This window comes from Mirounga leonina, unplaced genomic scaffold (assembly GCF_011800145.1).
Source record: "Mirounga leonina isolate KUSES-001 unplaced genomic scaffold, KU_Mleo_1.0 Mir_108, whole genome shotgun sequence".
Classification (NCBI taxonomy): Eukaryota; Metazoa; Chordata; class Mammalia; order Carnivora; family Phocidae; genus Mirounga; species Mirounga leonina.
In genome coordinates this window covers 4,888,158-4,911,360 of record NW_023270237.1, presented here as the reverse complement: position 1 = coordinate 4,911,360, position 23,203 = coordinate 4,888,158, and the positions used below count along the sequence as shown (strand labels likewise).

At 36.1% G+C, this 23,203-nt stretch overlaps 1 protein-coding gene across 6 annotated transcripts in view; it reads left to right on the top strand.

Moving 5' to 3' along the window:
- The window catches only part of LOC118019659 (probable JmjC domain-containing histone demethylation protein 2C), a 341,719-nt gene extending 318,516 nt beyond the window's left edge, over positions 1–23,203 (top strand). For all 6 annotated transcript variants that reach the window (XM_035019066.1, XM_035019042.1, XM_035019051.1 and 3 more), the window contains 13 exons: positions 1,231–1,320; positions 1,806–1,933; positions 2,128–2,341; positions 2,860–3,074; positions 3,766–4,044; positions 6,896–7,064; positions 7,628–7,718; positions 8,220–8,350; positions 8,720–8,842; positions 11,683–11,822; positions 13,069–13,245; positions 21,829–21,960; positions 22,280–23,203. In XM_035019066.1, the coding sequence (XP_034874957.1) occupies positions 1,231–1,320; positions 1,806–1,933; positions 2,128–2,341; positions 2,860–3,074; positions 3,766–4,044; positions 6,896–7,064; positions 7,628–7,718; positions 8,220–8,350; positions 8,720–8,842; positions 11,683–11,822; positions 13,069–13,245; positions 21,829–21,960; positions 22,280–22,369 (1,979 nt within the window). In that variant the 3' untranslated portion in view covers positions 22,370–23,203. The remainder of the gene's footprint in view (positions 1–1,230; positions 1,321–1,805; positions 1,934–2,127; positions 2,342–2,859; positions 3,075–3,765; positions 4,045–6,895; positions 7,065–7,627; positions 7,719–8,219; positions 8,351–8,719; positions 8,843–11,682; positions 11,823–13,068; positions 13,246–21,828; positions 21,961–22,279) is intronic.

Below are 23,203 nucleotides of genomic sequence, written 5' to 3'. Positions count from 1 at the left end.
ATACAGGACTGGATCCCAGGACTCTGGGATCATGACCTGAGCCGAAGGCCAACTCTTAACCGACTGAGCCACCCAGGCACCCCTAGTTGGAAAGCTTTTAAAGAAAACCAGTTTTAGACACTTTAGACTGGATTTGAATTTTATTTAGTCTGCAGCTTTTCATGAAATAATAGTTGTAGATTTTCTATGCTGAATAAAATGAGCTTTCTGATATTTATTGCATCTATTAACAGCTACAACGTAAGTAGCTATCTGTGTCATCAAATTTATAGCAAAAGATATCCTTGAGATCAAGGTAATATTTTTCCTGTGTATTATTTGCCTCATGCTATGCCTTAATATGTTTACAACTCCAGGTATGGAGCCTTGTTTGAAGGCACTAATAACAAATATTTTGTATAAAATAGCTTTTTGTCATCCCATGTCAAAATGTCTTTTTGACATCCCATGGCAGTTCCTCTACATGTCTTTAAAGCATAAAAGGAAAAGAGCAGTAGCCTCAAATTTGTGTCAGTTTCTGATGTGCTAAGATCAGGCGACAGCCCTGTTGGACACAGAAAATAGTGAAGAGATAATAGGGGATGAGCGACAGAGAAGCTAAAATCAAATAAGGAAGATAGAGGTAACAAATACATTAATGACAATAAATAATGGTAATTTTAGAAAAGGCTAAATAACATATCAATTTTGTACCTTGTTTTTATAGTTATCAGAATGATGGAACTGTCTTATTTTTAAAAAACCGAACATTTGAAGCCTACCATTGACATTTTATATAATTGTGAAGCTTTTGGGACACCTGGGTGGCTCAGTTGATTAAGCATCTGCCTTCGGCTCAGGTCATGGTCTCAGGGTCTTAGGATTGAACCCCACATCAGGCTCTCTGCTCGGGGGTGGGGGGGGCTGTTGCTTCTCCCTCTGCCTGCTGCTCCCCCTGCTTGTGCTTTCTCTGTCTGTCAGATAAATAAGATTTTATGTATTTATTTGACAGAGAGAGACACACATCGAGAGAGGGAACACGAGCAGGGGGAGTGGGAGGGGGAAAAGCAGGCTCCAGAGCCCGATGCGGGGCTCGATCCCAGGACCCTGGGATCATGACCTGAGCCGAAGGCAGTTGCCCAATGACTGAGCCACCCAGGCGCCCCTGTTAAGCTCTTTTTATACAAACCACCAATTTTATAATTATAAAACCATGACAGATATAAAAATAAATATGTTGTAATCATACAGATAAAGAACTGTATGCTTGGATGAAGTGTGTGAAGGGACAGCCTCATGATCACAAACATTTAATGCCAACTCAAATTATACCCGGTTCTGGTAAGTATAAATGCAAATTATTTACTTAGTAGTGTAATAACTCTTGCTTGCTCTAGATTATTTAGGATTATGTAGGGTATAATGGAATGGAGAGGTAAGGTTTTTCTAATCTTGAATTGTTTTTGTTCAGTTCTTAGAATCTTCTGTGTAATAAAGCTAGCAAGGTAAGCCCAGCCCCAATGATGAAGAAAGCCAGAGGAACCATTTTAGAGAGGGAAAACTAGAGTGTAATGAAAATGCTTATTAGATTTATGATATTCTCCCCTTTTTGAGCATACTGAATTTTTAATAGTAGAGGTAAGAGAGAAAATAGAGAACATGAACTTGGCTGAATGATCAAACCTGAAATAGATAGAAGAGATGGAAAAAAAAACGGGAAGAAAAGTGAAAGAACACAAGAAAACCTGCACAAGATAAACAGGAAAAATTTTATGATCTTAACAACTAGGGGCAATCCTTTTATTAACCACTATTATTTTTTGTAGTTTTGACAGATCTTCTAGATGCGATGCATGCTCTTAGAGAAAAATATGGTATTAAATCCCATTGTCATTGCACTAACAAACAGAATATACAAGTTGGAAATTTTCCTGCAATGAATGGTGTATCTCAAGTGAGTACAACTTTCTAATTATTCAAATGAAACGCATGGTTAAATTAATCAGCTTTGATATTTGAAATCCAATTTAGGACTTGTGTTTTGTAAACTTATGTTTTCTTTGTTACTGTATAAATATAACTACTACTTTTAACTCTGAATAATTGAAAAAGCAGTATTTTAAAAGTTTAATTGTTCTACCCTTACAGGTTTTACAGAATGTTCTTAATCACAGTAATAAAATTTCTCTGTGCATGCCTGAGTCTCAGCAGCAAAATAACCCTCAGAAGTCTGAGAGTAATGGCAACAGCAGCCCAGGGAGTGACGTAAGCACAGACAGCAAGTTAACTCCTCCAGAATCCCAGTCACCACTGCACTGGTTAGCAGATCTTGCAGAACAGAAGTCCAGAGAGGAAAAAAAAGGTGAATATAATTAAGTGTATAATAGAGGACCATAATATAACTGACAATCTACATTAATATGTAATATTCACTTATTACAATTTACATTTGTCCTTTGCTTGCATTATGAATGGTTTAGATTCAGGAAAACATTTGTTTTCTGTTGTTAGGAACTCACCTTCCCATGATTGTATCAAAATCAGTTAGAGAATCATTTGTGGATGAGCATATCATTAAAGCCACCAGGGCAGTAGATTTGTAATTTAAACTATACTTTCTCCCTGTCTTAGCTGTAGCATTTTTCATTTGTGACAGGTGCAAACTCAGCTACATGTGTAAGATATTGAGGAAGGCCTTTTCATATTCAAACTGTTTGACTCCATTTTGAAGGATCTAACCCATCCTCTGGGTGTGTTCAGGTGAATAAATCACTAGTGCTACACTTTTTACCTCTCACTATCAAATGTAGGGTCCCAGTTTTTTCTGTACTTTAGCAGCATGCTTAATTTTATTTGAATTTTGTAAATGTTATATTTCAGAAAACAAAGAATTTGCCCTTGAAAAGCAAATTAAAGAAGAAAGAGAACAAGACAACCCTGATTCTCCAAATAGCAGAACATCACCTCCTGTGTCCCAGAATAATGAACAGGGCTCAACTTTACGAGATTTGCTGACCACAACTGCTGGCAAGCTCCGTGTGGGTTCTACAGACGCTGGCATTGCCTTTGCCCCAGTGTATTCGATGGGAACCCCAGTGAGTAAGATGCCAGATTTTTGGTTTTCATATGGACCTTAAATTTGGATTTGGCTGTGAACCACACAAGAAATAGATGCAAATGAAATAAAAGACACTTATTACTAGGCATGCTCCCAATTGCAGTATAAATCTCATAGCTTAAAAGCTGGAGATTTGGGTTTTTCCCCCGAGGTGAAAAAGGTTGGGGGGGGGGGGCATTTAATGCCAGAAGAACCCTAAGAGTCTCCTTCAGAATTTGAAAACAACATATCTTGTAGGGGAAATAAATCACATGGTTAATGTTTTGTTACTAAAAATATTTAGTAATCAGTTTTTGTTTTAATTATGCACCAGAAGAAAATGAAAAAACAATAATTGTATAGGTAGGCACAAATTTTTAGTGATCTTTAAAAGTATATGGGAGATTCCACCCATCTATCTCCTCTGCGCTAGTCCTAAAATAATACAAAGGGCCACACTTACAGTTTCTGGGGACCTGGTAGTTTCTCACATAGAAGACCACCAAACTCTGGTTCATATCTGTTAGGAACAGCGTAGGGACTATAGATGCATATTCACTGACATGATTACATATTCTTGAAGGCACATAAAATGTTTGTGTTGGTTGTTTGCTATGTTAGGAGTAAACCAGAGTGAAAGTTTAAAGATGTATACATTTCCTCTTAATATATAACTTTTTCCCTAATAGAGTGGTAAAAGTGGAAGGACTATGCCAAACATTCTTGATGACATAATTGCTTCAGTTGTTGAAAACAAAATTCCACCAACTAAAGCCTCTAAAATAAACGTAAAACCAGAGCTGAAAGAAGAACCCAAAGAGAGCAAAAAATCACCCATGGAGGAAAACAATAAATTGTACAGTGATATACCACATTCTTGGATCTGTGAGCAGCATATTCTGTGGCTTAAGGATTATAAAAATATTAATAATTGGAAGCTTTTCAAAGAGTGTTGGAAACATGGACAAGTGAGTATTTTAAGCTAATTAGTGAAACTGAAACTGGTTGGATAGGAAGAAAGGGGAAAGATAGTACTTAACACATTTGGAAGTAAGAGATCAAAAACAAAAAGGTTAACAGAATTACTGTTTCTGAATTCTTATTTTTTGGTCAGATTTATATGAATTAAAGGGGAAGCACTGATTGATGTTATATTTTTTAGCTATCAGTCAACAGACTTAATAAAGCCATATATTTATAAAATTTGGTACTTCCTTTTTTTACATTTGCATCTTAGTACAGTTAACAGATTCATATCTACAGAAGCATTTGCCTCAGACTAACCAAAAGTTATGTAGATGTTTTTTTGCCTTTAATGTTCATCCATAGAACATTTTTTTATACATTAGTTCATCAGATCTTGAATGACATTATTTCATTCTGTTCAGTGATGAAAATGATACTCTCTTTGACCAGAGTTTTCATAGAATGTTTGAGACACATTTCAGAGGGCAGTTTATTACATTAATGCAGAAATTGTGAACAAAATTAAGAATTTGCATGATTTAGTATTATGTTGTTTTTTTCTTGCTTTCTGGAATACATCGTTTGCAATTTTATTTTACTTTCTTCATTGAACAGATAGTTATTGAGCTCCTAATAAAATCTAGTCTTTGTGCTGGCCATTAAAGATATAAAAATAAGTAAGATGAGTAAACTTTAGTGCTAGTGGTTCTTATTAATCTTTTAGGTCACTAATCCTTTTCACGATGTGAAGAAAACTTCATTCCTTTCTCCCCAGAAAAAATTCATACCCATGTATCACACATACACAATATTTAGCTTTTTATTTCCTTTTTGTTGTTGTTGTTTTTTCCTTTGTTTTCTCTTTGGCTCCCCTTGAAGCCCTGATGCCATTGGCGGGTCATAATTTAGACCACTTGATTTGGTATGTGCTTGAGCTGTCAAGTAAATATTTTAATAAGTATGTTAAATATTCTAAGAACTTTGTTAAAGTGCTGTAAAAACCCAAAAAAGGGAATGACTAGGCTAGAGTACTAATTCAGAAATGCTAGTCTGAATTGATGCCTCAGGGGTTAAGTGAAATTTTTCTAGATGTGAACAAGAGGTTGGAAATAAACAAGAGCATCGGGTGCTTGGGGTACTGTTAAGTAGTTTTGTTTGGAACATAGATAAAAGAGTTCTGTGGGAGAATGGTGAGAAATGGTAGTTAGGGTTATGATTATGAAGGGCCTTTGATTATTACACTAAGGAGTTTGAATTTTATCCTGTAGATGATAGTTTTAATTGATGAGTCAAAGTAATCAGATTGACATATTAAAATAACTGACAGCAAAGCAGATTGGAGTTGAATTAGAGGAAAATAAGGCTGTAGGCAAGGAATCAAAATAGGAAGGTTTCCAGTATTTTGCGAAGATGATGATGATGGTAGCCTAAGAATTCTGCTTGAGAATATTCTTTTTTTTTTTTTTTTAAAGATTTTATTTATTTATTTGACAGAGAAAGACAGCGAGAGAGGGAACACAAAGGGGGCGTGGGAGAGGGAGAAGCAGACTCCCTGCCGAGCAGGGAGCCCGATGTGGGACTCGATCCCCGGGACTCCAGGATCATGACCTGAGCCGAAGGCAGTCGCTCAACCAACTGAGCCACCCAGGCGCCCTGCTTGAGAATATTCTAATATACTAGCTAATTTGCCCCTCATTGTTTTGACAATATGACTACCATTAGAAAGCGTGGCATAGGGCTGGATAGGAGTATTATTGGTTAGCCACAGTATGGGCTGGGAATTAATATCCGAATTGCCAACAATAGTTAATTAACAGCTGAACCTATTTTTTATAGTTGGATATATTATTAGCCTGTTGAAGGGAAGTTTAATGTGGTCCCCCAAGTAAGTAGTTAACCAGATTTAAGATGATTTTTGTTGTTTTTCTTTTCTTTTGAGATATCTTTTGTGATAAGAACCCTAGCTAGAGGTTATTCTGCTCTGTGGTTCCTGAAATGTAATTATCTTAATGAAGTTTAAGATGACTTAATAAATAGTGTATTTTACAAGAGAGTCACAACTTTCTTTGTTCTCTATATCCCAGACATTTGCTTCTTTTATAATAAAGGAATTTAAAAAACCCAAAACCTTGGGGATAGTATATCAGATTGTTGTAGAGGTTTTTTTTACATCAGCATTGGAGTTCTAGAAGCTTTAAATCTTCAATTGTTAGTTTTGGGTTAGATAGCCTTGAGGGAATTCAAATTCATATGATTTCAAAGGAGAGATTTACTTTCAGGGAGTCAGCCATTAAGCTCGAAATTTAATATTTTGCCTGGTGGTTTAATATTTTTATTTATCATGATCCTTATGGAGGTAAAGAACATGTGTATGTGTTTTAAATGATACAAATTATGTTTTAATCTCAAGGACTATATGTGTTCCGTTAAAATCTTATTATAGCTATCACACATAATAGATACGTAAGTAGGTTATGTTCTAGCTTCAAAAATTAGTCTATAAATAAAGCAGCCAAAAATCCATATTTATACTACCTAGAACTGAAATTTTTAATCTAGTCCTTTAAGATTTCTTTCCTGAAAATGTACTACATGTTAACTTTAATTTTAAAAAATGGCTATCTGTTCTACATGGCATTCTCTCTTACTGTCTTTGACAGTATATTATGTCCATCTTTTCAGGTCAGGGACTATTTTCAGTAGTCCCTTTTATTTTCACAATTTGTCATTAGTCCTAAAACTTAACATGTTATCTGTTTGTTGTATATGTGTATAAAATCGAATTTTGGAAAATTCGTGTGCTTGTCCATATACCTTTTAACTTATCAATCTGTCTATTTATTTATTTATAAGCCTGCAGTGGTTTCTGGTGTGCATAAGAAAATGAACATTAGCTTGTGGAAGGCGGAGTCAATTAGTCTTGATTTTGGAGACCACCAAGCTGATCTCCTGAACTGCAAAGACAGCATTATTTCAAATGCCAATGTTAAGGAATTCTGGGATGGTTTTGAAGAAGTTTCAAGTATGTTGTTTTTTGTTTGTTTTACTGTTTTCTGAAATATATCCCCCCAAAATTATAAATTGCAAATATGACTTAACAGATTTTTAATCTTTGAAACTTCTATATTACTTTAGCTAATAAAGAAGAGACAAATACTTGGAAACAAGGGTCTTATTCCTTTGTTCCACCCCTAGTTTCCTTTGACCATAAATAAGTTATTTAAACTATGTTTCCTTATATCATATAGGGAATATTTTTAGCAACCCCATAAACCTCTGAGAATTATATGTTATGTAAAACACTTAGAAAATTAAAAATAAAAATGTTAAGACTAGTTTCAATAACAATTGTAAACAGATTTTTAAAGAATATTTTTGCAGTATTACAAATACCTAAATACATAAGGAATAAAAGTCCTAGTACTATGTAAGTACATAAGAAATTAAACTCAATAAGCAAGCATTCATTAAATACTTTCTATACAATAATCATCATTCGTTTTACATTTCTTCCTTCTTCTCCAAACATTACTAAAAATTAAAAGGCAAAAAATACCTTTTACTAATGAACTGCATTCTTTATAGAACGACAAAAAACGAAAAGTGGAGAAACAGTTGTTTTAAAATTGAAAGATTGCCCTTCAGGAGAAGACTTCAAGACTATGATGCCAGCAAGGTATATATTTTTAAAACGTGTTATTTTAATGCTTGGGTTTTTTAATTTGAGCTGAGATTATCCCCAGAAGTAGGATAAGGAACTACATATTTAACCTTCAGGCATTTTCCTTGCCAATTAAAAATAAATTAAGAACAAAACCCAGTCTCTGTATTCTCAGTAGGATAAAGTCTTTATGTTAGGGAAGTAAAGGAAAGAATGCTAATATCAAAGGATGTGGGGTCCTGTTTAGGACCTCCCTTCTCTTTATGCTTTTAATCTGCTATGATTAGAGAAACAGAATTGTAGTTTTAGTCAGTGTCACTTCTGTTCTGTTCTGTTCTGTTGCTTGTCCTGGTGTTAGGCATTCATTTAAACTGAATGAAGTCAAGGAAAGTGTTACTTGTCAGAATCCTTAAGGAAAGGTTGTATTATGTTTTGAACAACCTGAAAATTTTGTATATGAAAGCACCTAAGAATGTTAATCTGTATTCAAAAGAAGTCAATGTTGTTATTCTTCAGATACGAAGATCTTTTGAAAAGCCTACCATTGCCAGAATATTGTAATCCAGAAGGAAAATTCAATTTGGCCTCTCATTTGCCAGGATTTTTTGTACGCCCTGATCTAGGACCCAGGTTGTGCAGTGCCTATGGTAGGTATATATTTGCATTTCCGTGAACTTGGAATTATATGAAATTTTAACTGCTGTCCAAAGATAAATTGTCTAGTGATTTTTAGGCTCTACTAAATCCATTTTTTAGTAATCCACTGAAATCTTTTTTTTCTATCAGATAGTATATTAGATATTAATAGCCAATATAGTTAAGTACTTGCTAATTCCTTGTAAAATATTTACATTTTCTAGTAATTTTATTTTTTATGGAAATTTCTTGGGGAGCAGGCTTTGGAACAAGGAAACTAAAGCTCAAATTACAATTAACAAATTTTCCTCATAGAGCTGATTTTAGGGGGACTATCTAGGATATGTATTCAGTCAAATAAAATTCTATTTTATACACAGGTGTAGCTGCTGCTAAAGATCATGACATAGGAACAACAAATCTCCATGTTGAAGTTTCTGATGTTGTAAATATTCTAGTCTATGTTGGCATAGCAAAAGGAAATGGCATTCTCTCAAAAGCAGGTAAAGAAACTTGAATAGTGGTTTGGGGGATGAAATTGAATAACCACACTAGGACTTATCTGGAATGTCAGCCTCTGAGTAAACAGCAAAGATTGCAGAAAGAATTGCAGTGGATATAGGGATATTCTAATCTTTATTACTTTAAGAGTGCTTGATTTACCTGTCTTTTTTCAATATAATAGAATTTTTTTTTTTTTTTTAAGATTTTATTTATTTATTTGACAGAGAGAGGGAGACCGAGTAAGAGGGAACACAAGCAGGGAGAGTGGGAGAGGGAGAAGCAGGCTTCCCGCGGAGCAGGGAGCCCGATGCCGGGCTCGAACCCAGGACCCTGGGATCATGACCTGAGCAGAAGGCAGATGCTTAACGACTGAGCCACCCAGGCGCCCCTAGAAATTTTAATTTTAAAAATGAGTATTTTTATTTGCTCCTTTTCTATCTTTAATTGTTCTGTTTGTGAAAACAAACTGCTAAGCTTACTTTATAACACTTTATTGGAGAATAGAAAGTGGGTCCTGGGGTTCTGAGATTGATTAGATTTGGTTTGTGCCTCAAACATTTTTCATTTTTCCCCCCTCTACTATCAGAGAGAGAAGGGATCTTTTCTCCTAAGTAGATGTAACCTTTTGGGGCACCTGGGTGGCTCAGTCATTAAGATGTAACCTTTCTATCCATTGTATAGGTTTTAGATTTCCATCCTCTGGATTTCTTTCCGAAACCTTGTTCCATCTTCTATCCCCTTCTATGTAAATAGGTCTTTAACTTTTCCTCTGTGCTGGTTATTTTCTTCAGAGTAGAAGTACACTCTAGACTATTCCTTCTTTCTCAGAAGAAAACCTTCAAAACTAGATTTCCTTGCCACCATCTATAGCTCCTGCCTTCATAACAAATTCTTTGCTCTTTGTCAACTCTTACTCACATTTCAGCTCATTTCAAGTTGGCCTTAAATCTGCTGCCTCACTAAAATTACTATTACTGCGGCCCTCGCGAACATTCACGATTGGATAAGTGGTTTCAGTGGTTTCTTTCTGGTTGTATTACTGCTTGCCCTCTGAAATAAACAGCACTGGTAATGACTGCCTCTTCTTCACATAGTGCCCTTGGCTTCTGCTCCCCTACTTCGTAACTAACTTCACAGAATCCCAGGCTTTCCTCGACTCGGAATTTTTCTTTACCTTTTCTAGTTTACATGTACTTTATGTGAAGTTCTATGCATGACCCAACCACCGCGTACCTCACCAGCTCTGTATCTGGAGCCAAGAATGTATCTTGAGCTTAGTGACTAGGTGCTGAGGACATGGGGGTTCCTACAGTATTCACTCTACTTTCCTGTGTATTTGACAGCTTCCATAAAACACAACCTAAATTCCCCCAAAACGAGAAACTCATTTTTATACTGTTTCTCAGCTTCCTAAATTGACACTTGATTATAACTGATAAACTCTTTGCCTCCCCCACTCCCAAGGATTTGAGACTCAGGCACACTTGGGTTGTAGTCCCAGTTCTAATACAGAAATGTGTGACTTGTGGTTTGGATTATTTATCTTTTCAAAGCCTGTGACGCCACAGAGTTAATTATCTCTTTTGTGACTCATTGCACTTTGTTCAAATCAACCCCTATAGCATTTGTTCTTTTTTTTTAATTATTCTTTATTATTTTTTAAAGATTTTATTTATTTATTTGACAGAGAGAGACACAGGGAGAGAGGGAACACAAGCAAGGGGAGTGGGAGAGGGAGAAGCAGGCTTCCCGCTGAGCAGGGAGCCCAATGCGTGGCTCGATCCCAAGACCCTGGGATCATGACCTGAGCCGAAGACAGACGCTTAACCAACTGAGCCAGCCAGGCACCTGAAAAGCAGTAAAATTTAAAGGAAAAAAAAATTGAGGAATCATTCTGAGGTTGTCAATTTATAATTTGTTAACACATAAGATTTGAGAACTGAACCAGTCTTTGGATACCTTTTGTATTCCTATGATTGCATTTACCACACTGTGTGGTATTTTTATTTGCCTACATTTATTAATACTCTCTTTTACTCTGCTAGGTCTTGACTGGGTCTTTGTTTCACTCTAATCCCCAACATTCTAGGATAGTGCCTTGCATACATTGTAAACAATGTCTGAATAAAGAAATCCTTGCAACCAACTTTAAACATAAAAAAGAATTTACTGTTACAAATTAGGAAACATCTGATGTGTTCTTTGTAGCAAGCAATAACTTTCTTTTACTCTCAAAAGAACATTTCTTTAAAATGTTCACTGTAGTTGGGGCACCTGAGTGGCACAGTCAGTTAAGCGTACAACTCTTGGTTTCCACTCAGGTCATGATTTCAGGGTCATGAGATCGAGCCCTGAGCCGGGCTTCATGCTGAGCTGGTGCTTGCCTGCTTTGGATTCTCTCTCTCTCCTTCTCCCTCTGTCTGCCCCCTCTGACCCGTAAAATAGAGGTTATGATCCTTGCCTACCTTACTAAGTAGTTATTAGTGGTCATGAAATTTTTTTGTAAGTTAGGAAATGCTGTATGAGTACAAATCATTATTACGACCACCCCCTTGGGACAGGAAGAAAGTTGGTGAAGTTTGATTTAGAAACCCTTGAATTTTTAATCTCTTGTTCCCTGGTTTGCAGAAAACAAATGATCTGGGAAAGTTACTGTTACTCTGTCCCTTGTTACGCATGGTCAGTGTTTTGTGTTCTGTAACAGTTTAACTGGGTTTACTTCCTCTTTAAGAGTCCTGATCTAGTCAGGCACTGTACTGCTCTGATAGATCAATTCTAGGATACTTGGCTTTCTGGTGGTTTTTAATGACGAATTTGAAAATATTCTCCTATGTTTCAGGAATACTCAAGAAATTTGAGGAAGAAGATTTGGATGACATTTTAAGAAAACGATTGAAGGACTCAAGTGAAATACCTGGTGCTCTGTGGCATATTTATGCAGGGAAAGACATTGACAAAATAAGGGAATTTCTTCAAAAGGTATAAATTTAGGTTGCAAATAGTTTCTCTCTCTACCTTGAGCAAGGACTTAGTAATTTTTAATGTAACTTCATTTAGCATTCAGGAATATAAGATCATTAGGTAATTTTTACTTCAAAAAAGGAGGGGACTTCTTACTGTTGCTGAAAGTCAAAAGCTTCTTTCTCCTGCTCCTTTTAAAGCTGGTTTTTGAATGGCAACTTCTCAGTTGCTAGTGCTCCCATGTCTCCTTATAGTTACGAACTAATCTGTTAATGAGTCAGATTTTACCCTTGGTGAAAATTACAGGATATAAAAACTAATATGTCATAGAAACATCTAAAGAAGATAGGATCTTTTTTTTAATTTGATTAATAGTTTTGGCTGTTGACATAGGCAGTAATTCTGCTCTTAACCACATCAGTTGGTCTGTTATACTTATTTGAATAGACTGAAATTTTGAGTAATCGTACCTTTAATTTAGTTGTTTGACACTGAATGAAACTGACATATTAATTTAGAATGGTTAGTTCAATCCTTTACTCAAATATTTGTCAAATCTGCAATTACAGGGATTTCTCGCAAGGGACCATCATTGCTGCTTTTCTTATTATGCTTCATTTTCTTTCAGAGTAGACTTAAGGTTTGTCTCTGTTCAGTATGAAGTGAAGGAGCTGTAGCTCTGTACCTACTATCTTATCTCAGAATACCTACTAGTATTTTAACTTAAAATATTATAAATTATGCTTTTTAAAGCAGAATGATTATTTCACTGGTTAAAGGGTCCCTTGAAATTGATTTGTCAAAGATTAGAGGGTTAGCAATATAAAGGTATTTATCTTTGTCCTTACATTTTAAAAAAAGCAAGATCAGGAAATGTTTAAGTCCATACATATGGATAGTTTGGCTTTTGACAAAAAAGCTACTAAACTAAGCTTTTCCCAATCTCTGTGCTATACTTTTGAAACGATTGTAAAGAAGAAACCAAATGGATGGAAACTTCATGGTGGATGGAAGGGGTGAGAAGGTGGGAGTATGAGTCACTTTATTAACAGCATCTCAATGTGCAGCATTGTTTTAATATCCTTTGGCTTTTCAAATTGTTGTAGAATATCATTTTCTTTAACTTAAGCACATGCATTGTTCCATAAGATTCTAAGAACAAAAAATGGTTATTGTAAAGAAAATTAGAATTTAACTGAAGAGAATTTATCATTTCCCTTACTTAAAATTGAAGTGTATATTTTAATTTTAATCCATATTGCAGATTTCAAAAGAACAAGGCCTTGAAGTTCTACCAGAACATGATCCAATACGTGACCAAAGTTGGTATGTGAATAAAAAGCTCCGCCAAAGACTACTTGAAGAGTACGGAGTCAGAACCTGTACTCTTATTCAGTTCCTTGGTGACGCCATTGTCTTACCAGCAGGAGCACTTCATCAGGTACAGAAAAACTTGTTTCTCACACCTCTGCTACTGAAGGAACCAATATTGAAAGAGAAGTTGTTCTGATAAATAAGAGAATGACCTGCACCCAGTTTGCTTCCATTAAGAAACCACTAAAATAGCTTTCCAGTGCTTGAAGAGATCTAACATAATTAAATGCTTTGAGAACTTGTTTCAACGGGAGCCAGATTTCCATTTTTATATTGTTTCCAGTTTAGTGGATCAAAATCTCATTTTTAAGACTTTTGAAGGAGGAAAAAGAGAGATACTGTATATTCAGTTCTCAGTAGTGAGACTTAACACTTAAGTATTAAGACTTAAGAGATCACACATTTTCTAAGGCACTAAATTGAGCAGAATGAAGTGTTGGCTAGACCATTCCATAATTCAGGGTTTTAGTGTAACTCCTGCCTTGTTAGTTTGCTAACATAGCAGTAGTGTGTCCAAAGAAAGATGATATGTAATTTTTATAGCTATTGATCCACAAAATTTAAAAACTAAAAAAGAAAACACATTATCTTTGTTTCTGTGGCTTGACTATGTGGCACCTGGAAAAAAGGCATAGAATAGATAGTGGGCATGGAGGATTAGATTAAAAGCATACAGTGGATTCCTATAAATAGACTGGAGCTACCACAGACCAGCTTAGCCCTCATAGTAACAGAGTATGCAGAGGAAACCCCAAAACCCCAAAAGCTAGTTTGCCTCAGAGTTGGTTCCCCACCTTTTCTACCACCTGGTAGTTGAGATGTATCTGATGTGTACTTTTTTTTTTTTTTAACCAAGGAATGTTTTCCACATTTTATATAACTATATATGCAATTACTGCCTGTTCAGCATTGTGACACCATCATATAATAGCACAAATATTCCTTAAGTGATAATAGTTGCTTAATTTTTTTTTTTTTAAGATTTTATTTATTCATTTGAGACACAGAGATAGAGAGAGAGAGCATGAGCAGTGGGAGAGGCAGAGGGAGAGGGAGAAGCAGACTCCCTGCTGAGCCAGGAGCCTGATGTGGGGCTCGATCCGAGGACCCTGGGATCATGACCTGAGCTGAAGGCAGACGCTTAACCATCTGAGCCACCCAGGCGCCCCAGGTTGCTTAGTTTTTAACATGTCAAGCTCAGGGTTAGATTTACTATTCTTAGATATCAAATAGTATTTATGACAGTAAAATACAAACATCATAATAAATATACCTGTTTCACTACAGTAACTTCCTGGAGGAAAAAATATATTAAATGTATTAAGTTTAATGCATTATTTATGTTAAATTGTTTTATTGTCCCATGGTCTTACCTGATCATTTCAGAGATGTTGTATCATTTATGATTCAAGTTCCCACATGCCATTTTTTTGCCTTCTAGTCTCTTATCAGAAAAGAGCTAATCTGTATCAAAATGTAAAATACCCTCAATGGAGCAGCCTATTTAAGAGAATAGTACATTTTGTACTATTTTGTAAATAGAAAGAATTCTTTGATAATACAAAACAGGTTCCCTTAAATTCTTATATATTTATCCAGTATCTATTTTCTTTCTTTTTTTTTTTAAAGATTTTATTTATTTATTTGAGAGAGAGAATGAGATAGAGAGAGAGCATGAGAGCGGGGAGGGTCAGACAGAGAAGCAGTCTCCCTGCTGAGCAGGGAGCCCGACGTGGGACTTGATCCCGGGACTCCAGGATCATGACCTGAGCCGAAGGCAGTCGCTTAATCAACTGAGCCACCCAGGCACCCCAGTATCTATTTTCTTAAAGTTAAACTGGACAGGGCAGTTTTTTAAATTGAGGTATAATTTTAATGTGCAGTTCTGTAAGTTTTGACAAATATATAGTTAGGTAACACCACAACAAAATACAATATACTTGTATCACTCCTAAAAATTCCCTCCTGCCCTTTTTTAGTCAACTTCTCCCATCTGATATTCCTACAACTACTTATATTTTCCTCCTATAGTTCTGCCTTTATTAGAATGTCATATAATATGTAGCTTTTGAATCTGACTTTTCTTGTTCAACATACAGTACATTCGAGATTCATCCATGTTGTTGTGTTTACCACTGGTTGGATCCTTTTTATTGCTGGGTAGTTGTTCATTATATAAATATAACAGTTTTTTTTAATCCATTCACCAATCAAAGAACATTTGGGTGTTTTCTAGCTCGGGACAAATAATAAGTAAAGCCACCAAAAACATTTGCATACAGGTTTTTCTGTGAACATCGATTTTCTTTTCAGTTTGATAAATACCAAGTGATGGGATTTCCTGGTCATATAATAAATGTATGATTAACTTTACCAGAAACTGCCAGGTAGTTCTCCAAAGTGATTGTACCATTTTCTATTCCCTGAAGTTGTGTATGTAAGTTCCATTTCCTCTACTTACTGTCAGTTTTGTTTTTAAACATTTGAGTAGGTGTGCATTGGTATCACATTGTAGTATTAATTTAATTTACTTTTCCTTAATAACTAAGTATGTCTAGCATCTTTTCATATGCTTATTTGCCATCATCTATATATCTATTTTGGTAAACCTGTGTGTTCAAATATTTTATACATTTTTTGCAGTTGGATTTTCTTTTTTCTTACTGAGTTTTGAGTGTTCTTAACTATTCTACTTTATAAGCCCTTTATCTGAGGGGTGCCTGGGTGGCTCAGTCGTCAAGCGTCTGCCTTCGGCTCAGGTCATGATCCCAGGGTCCTGGGATCGAGCCCCGCATCGGGCTCCCTGCTCTGCCGGGAAGCCTGCTTATCCCTCTCCCACTCCCCCTGCTTGTGCCCCCCTCTCGCTGTGTCTCTCTCTGTCAAATAAATAAATAAAATGTTTAAAAAAAAAAAATAAGCCCTTTACCTGGTATATGCTTTGCAAATATATTCTCCAGGTCTGTGACTTGTCCTTACATTTTTTTAATGGTGTCTTCCAAAGAGAAGTGTTTTAATTCTGATGAAGTTCAGGTGATCAATTTTTTCTTTTATGTATCATACTTTCATTATATATCCAGAATTGCTGCCTAGTCCAATATAGCAATCATTTTCTCTTACATTTTCTTCTAGAAGCTTTATTGTGGTTAGTCTTAAATTTAGATCTGTAATCCAGTTTTAGTTAATTTCTGTACATTGTGGAAAGTATGGACCAAAATTCTTCTTTTTCTTTTTGAGGGGCAGGTATGGATAGTTTAGTTGTTCTAGGCTATTTTCAAATGATTTTTATTTTGAAATGTAATACAGTGATACAATTTTTAAGAGTCTGAGTAGTACAAAAGGGTTCACAGTAAAAATTCAGTCTTTTTCTCACCTTTGTCCCCAGTTGCCCTCCTTCAGAGGCAATCACTGTTTACCACAGAGATTCCATGCCATGGAAATGTCTCTCTGCTGTTGCTTTTTTGTGGGTAGAGACCCATGTTTTCTCAAAATAGTAGGCAAAGTGATCTTGTTAAAAAGTTTAGTTCACATAACACTGCTCAAAGCTTCACAAGGCCCTAAATGATTGGTGTTTGTATCCTGTCCATGTCTCCTGTTTATGCATACACACAGCCCCCTTCACTGCCTTTCTTCCCTACTTCCCTCCTCCTTACTTCTCTCTGGCCACCCTGCCCTCTCTATGGTCTTCACATACACCATGCAAGTTTCCACCCCAGGGCCATTGTGCTTGCTAATCCTTTGGCCTGGAATTCTTTTTTCAGGTATCTGTAAGACTTGCTTCTTCACATTCTTTAAAGATTTGTTTGCTCAAATGTCACCTTCCTCAGTGAGGTCTTCCTTAACACCTTAGTTTTAAAGTGCAAATTATGTCCCCCAATTCCCTGTCATCCTCCTGCTTTATTCTCCATCTTGATCATCACCTTCTAACATTATTCATAATTTATTTACTTTGTTTATTGTCTTTTAATCCCCACTGGAATATAAGGTTCACGAGGACAGAGTTTTCTGTGTTTTTCATTGCTCTCTCCTATGTTTAGAATAATGCACTTAAATATTTGTAAGTCCTGACAGCCTGAAAATATGTTCTCATACACAACATATTTTTGCACAAGTACAAATGAAAACAAAGTTATGACTTTACATGATTTATATATATTGTGCTCTTTGTACAAACATGTAAATTTTGGCCTCTTCTTATATGTGTCTTCTGGCTACTTCAGAAAGTTTACTTAGGTTGGAATCTAACTTCCAATTATGACAATATACGTAAGTACATAGGAAAACATGCTTTCTTTTGAGATACAGAGAAATATCACTTAGATTCTAGAGAGCAAATTTCATCATAGATTTCTAGAGTATAAAAGATATCATACTTAACTATAGCATGTATAACCTAGATTGGCAAATTCTATTCTGAGCTCTGCTACTAACTTGCTGAGTGTTCCAAGACCACTCTGCTGCATATTTTGGCATAGACTTGCCAGCTATAAGCACAAAAATTTCTGTCTTCTTTTCCTTATGTGGTGTGATAATGACAGCATGGTTATTTGTATTCTGTTGAAAGGGTGTTGTCCATGACTCAGAAGTGATGATAGTGTGGTTTTGAGAGAGAAGTAAAAGGAAATAAGAACTCTGTTCACAATATTAACTTGGATTTGAGATGTATTATTATTTACAACTTACTTAGTCCTTAGAGGTCCTGAAAACTTTTCATTGATGACTTCACTTCCAGTAGACTACAGGTAGCCCTTAAAATAAACGCAAAGTCTAAGTTAGTGCTTCTCGTGTTGTTAGCATACATCAGGATTTCCTAGAAGATTTGATAAAACACAGATTGCTGGACCCTACCCCCAGAATTTCTGATTCAGTGGGTCTGAGGAGGGACATGAAATTTGACATTTCTAAGAAGTCCCCAGGTGATGCTTATGTTACTCTCTGAGGACCACACTTCGAAAATCATTGCCAATAGAAAGTTCTTGCAAACCCAAGGCACCTGTCAAAAAACGGTTTTGGCCAGATATGATACATTGTATTCTTTGGTTTGTCAGCAGTGAGCACTTAGAGAAGCCACCCTGAGGGAAAGTATAGCCACAACCCTCCATGTATTAAGAACAATTGCAGGCTTACTCTTCTGTTGGCAAACATGAGTGAATCTGTGAAACCCCAGTTTATCACTGGATGGAGCAGGTGGACCCTGACCTCCAGGAATTACTTTGTCTTAGCTCTAGTACCCTGATGTTCTCAGTGGCCTTCATTTTATTTATTTATTTATTTATTTATTCACTCATTCATTCATTCATTCATTTTAAAGATTTTACTTATTTGAGAGAGAGCACGGAGAGGGGCAGAGGGAGAAGCAGGCTCCCCACTGAGCAGGGAGCCCAACACAGGGCTAGATCCCAGGACCCTGGGATCATGACCTGAGCCGAAGGCAGATGCTTAACTGACCGAGCCACCCAGGCGCTCCAGTGGCCTTCATTTTAAACAGCAACATTTTTTTTTTTTTTTAAAGCCACAAAATCTTTAGGATAAATTTGTCCTTAACTGTTTATCTTAATTGATTATGTTTGGTCATTCATAGTTCATAATATTGCTGAGTTGTGAATTTTCTGCATTCATAATGCTAAAAGGACTTTAATAAAATCCTTCACTCTTAAGAGAACTTAAGTTCTCTTCACAGTGTCAAGATGATAACCTTCCTACTGTGAACACAAAGAGTTACATTATCTTAATATTACCTATTTATAATTACAATTGATCCCATAGGCAAGTATGAATAAGATAGTCTGTCAAGGAAGTGAAATGTAAATTAATCAAAGATAGCTGAAAAAGATTAGTAGAATGGGAAGTTCAAATGGGTTCTGCTTTTAAGACTGAAACTTGTCTCTTCAAACTAACCTGTAAGCCATAAGCCTTTGAGCAAAATATTATCAAGTTGAGGTCATTAGCATAATAGCATTTTTAAGCACTAATAAAAGTCACAGTTCTAAAACTGATTTTAAAGCAACCATGAACTGGCAAAAACTGACAGAATCAACTTTTTTAGAACTCTGGAATCTAATCCAAATTTACATCAATTGGGGGACTGTTTAGTGAAGAAAAGGGCAGCTGATTTGGGGCATTTAAGGAAATCTACAGGTCACTGGCTGACCACTGAGATAACAGAACAGAGACTTCAGTGATCACACCCAGCAAGGAACACAGCCTTTGCAAGAATAGTGTGGAAAAGTCACAAAAGAAATGGATGACTGCAGCCTTGTCCAGCAGTCAGCAGCTACCCTGAGGCAGAGAGAGAATCTGATTTCCAGTAACCACATTATAATGTTCAGGTATCCAGTTTTCAGCAAAAAGTTATAAGACATACATAGAAACCATAAAGTATGCCTATTCATAGGGGAAAATAATCAGCAGAAACTGTCCCTGAGGAAGCCGAGACATTGGACTTACTAGACATAGACTTTATATCAACTGTCTTAAATGTACTCAAAGAGCTAAAGGAAACTGGTAAAGAAAATCAGGAAAATGACATATGAACAAAATTAGAATATCGATGAAGAGACAAATTATAAAACAGTAGAACTAGACATGCTCAAAGAAAGGTACATGCCAGAACTTTTGAAGGACTTAATCCCCATGGCATGTTCACATAAGTGAAAGACATAACAAGACAGGACATTTGGAGACTATGCTGGTGTGACTGAGTTAATATAGGACCATAAAGCATCTGTTAGACAAGATGTTACAGGAGCTGGGCTCCTGTTGGCTTGCCATTTGTTGGCTGATTTATCTTGGAACAGGCACTGAACTTCTTATCCATGGTTTCCTGCTCTGTGAAATAGAGCATCTGTTCTAGAGACACATAGTGAAGATCCAGGGAGACACTGTAGCAGTGCTGAAAATGTGAGGCATCACTATGTTCATCCTGCAGAGGAACCAACAACCTAATGATTAAAGGAAGAGAATGTTTATATATGCTACCAAGTTACCAGTAGAGGGACAGTGCTTGACTTAAAGAACTCTGCAGACTTGAGCAGCTGTTCAGGTAGACATTATGCCCAGAGGAGGAATTTCAGTGCCTTTGGAATCCATCACTCTGTTGTTAGATTTTTTTCACCGTTCTTTATTCCCCACTTATTATCTTCTCATGCCTCCAAATTAAACTTACTTTCATCTTTTTAAAATTAGGATTAGTGTAGGGGCGCCTGGGTGGCTCAGTTGTTTGGGTGTCCAACTCTTGATTTCAGCTCAGGTCCTGTTCACAGGGTCGTGTGTCTGGCTCCGCGCTAGGGTGGAGTCTGCTTGTCCCTCTCCCTCTGCTTGTCCCTCCCTCTCTCTTTCTCCCAAGTAAATAAATAAAATCTTTTTTAAAAATTAGAATTAGCATAAATGCTTACTTTTCAGTTATTTCTCCTTTCCCAGGAATTTTATGATACCCTTTCATATCACTAGAAGACAACCTAGAATGTCATATAATGCACATTGGATCAGCTTGGTCCTTCTGTGTCATTATACTAAGCGTTAATAGAAAACAATTCCAAGAAATAGGGAAGTACTGAGTCAATTTGTACATGGTGTACAAATAATAGATAAGACTGTTGACTGGTTTCTTGTGACAACCATTTAGTTGAGGAGGGACAACTATTGAAAACAGTTGCACTGATGCCACTGGAGCCTGGAGGTATACTTTAGTTGGTTAATTTGAAAGAAAGGCACAAATAAAATCCTAGGGTAGTTCTAAAACTGTTGTGAGCAATAGATCTATCTGGAACTACAGTTTTCATCCCCAGTCCTCACAAACTAAATTTCATTTCTTTTGCTTTCATCTACTTTCTGTTGTAAAAGTTAACAGTGAGGGGCTCCTGGGTGGCTCAGTCGCTTAAGCATCCAACTCTTGATTTCAGCTCAAGTCATGATCTCAGGGTCAAGGGAGCAAGCCCCGAGTTGGGCTTCATGCTCAGCCGGGAATCTCCTTGAGATTCTCTTCCTCCCTCTGTCCCTCTGCCCTTCCCCTCCTCTCTCTCTCTCTCAAATAAATAAATAAATCTTAAAAAAAAAGTTAACAGTGAAATGACCCAAATGCTGAAAGCCAAAGGAGCAGCAACAAACATCAGATTGTTTGCACTGAATAGTAAAGCAGATACTTTCCAGTTAGCTTTTTTTTTTTAAGTAACACCAAAAAGTCACCTTGACTAAATTGATAATTTAGGATCTGATTATCAGCCTCTCTGAAGGATTCCTGGAAAAGTTCTGTTCTTTTCATCATTTAAAAATATTCCATTTATATGGGGCGCCTGGGTGGCTCAGTCTTCGAGCATCTGCCTTCGGCTCAGGTCATGATTCCGGAGTCCTGGGATCGAGCCCCACATGGGGCACCCTGCTCCGCGGGAGGCCTGCTTCTCCCTCTCCCACTCTCCCTGCTTGTGTTCCCTCTCTCGCTGTGTCTCTCTCTGTCAAATAAATAAAGTCTTTAAAAAAATAAATAAATAAAAATATTCCATTTATAAAGTCCCTCCACATGAAAGCTTTTCAGTGATGTAACTCTCATAAAAGTAGGTGTCTGCTTTGAAATGCATTTGATGTTTTGGAGAAAATAAGTTCTCTGGTATTCCTGCCTCCTAAAGTTGAGATTTTACTGTTTTTGTTTTGGGGATAGGTACAGAATTTTCACAGCTGTATTCAGGTAACTGAAGACTTTGTGTCTCCAGAACATCTTGTACAGTCATTTCATTTGACACAGGAACTGAGACTTTTGAAGGAGGAAATCAATTATGATGATAAACTCCAGGTAAGAGATGAACTTTCTGACGAGCTCCTGCTCTGCATGTTTTTTTTATTCAGAAATAGGATACCTGCAGAACAGCTTAGTTAATCACTACCTAGTTTGTCACATTTGATTAACAAGCACAGGTTAACAATATGCATTTAATTGTATGATTTTTAGTGGCCCTTATCCTAACTTGCATTTTAACATTTTTTAACTATGACATTTGTTTTTCTTGAATTTGGCTTTGTTTCATTAAGAAAAAAAAATTTTTAATATAGCAGTTTTCATTTGTTACTTTATCTCCAGCTAAAGTGATTAGAAATACCAACATCTCTTTCAGGTTAAAAATATATTGTATCATGCAGTCAAGGAAATGGTGAGAGCTTTGAAGATACATGAAGATGAAGTAGAGGATATGGAAGAAAATTAGGTGTGGTCCAGTTTGATGTTTTGAGGCCATTGAACTGGAACTACTTACTCTAGAACGATGATATGTATGCACATTGACTTAAGCTTCATAAAACCATCAGTGCCAAGAAATTCTCTTTTGTAGTAATTACTTGTTACTGATACTGCAGCAGTATAGCATACGTCACAGCTCCTGTGATTCAATGTTAGTTACGAAAACAAGCTGAATTTAAAAAGCAGCGCCTATAGCTGTTTTTGTATTATAGTGTATATGATGTTTGTGAAAATGCCAGATTTAAAATGATGTATTTATTTTTGAAAAAAAAACCCACAAAATTCTATGCTATATTGTTGATCAAGTGTAAATGTGACCTTGTACAGTTTAATAAAATAACTGATATTTTTCACTACATTGAGACAGTTACTGTGAGAATAGGACACAAACACCAGCTATTGCCTGCATTTGGGAAATTGCTGAATCGCACAGCATTCATGTCATAATCAGAAAATTACTGCCAAATAATTGTAAAATTTGTAAAATATGAAGTATATAAAGTAGATACTAAATACGGACACTTCAATATTTTGTTGAAGCTATTGACTGTACAATTAAACATTTTCAAAAGGTGTAATTTATTTAAAATTGTCTCATTTTGGTAAAATTTATGTGAACTTTTAAAGCTAAATATTAAACTTAATATGCTATGTAAATATATACATATATACATTTAATGATGTATTTTTTTAAAACATTGGCTTGCTTTTATTTGTTAAAAGTGCAAGTGTTACATATGGCTTTGTACATTAAAGTTGAAAGGGGTTTTACATTTTCCATTAAAAGGACTTTATCAGAAAA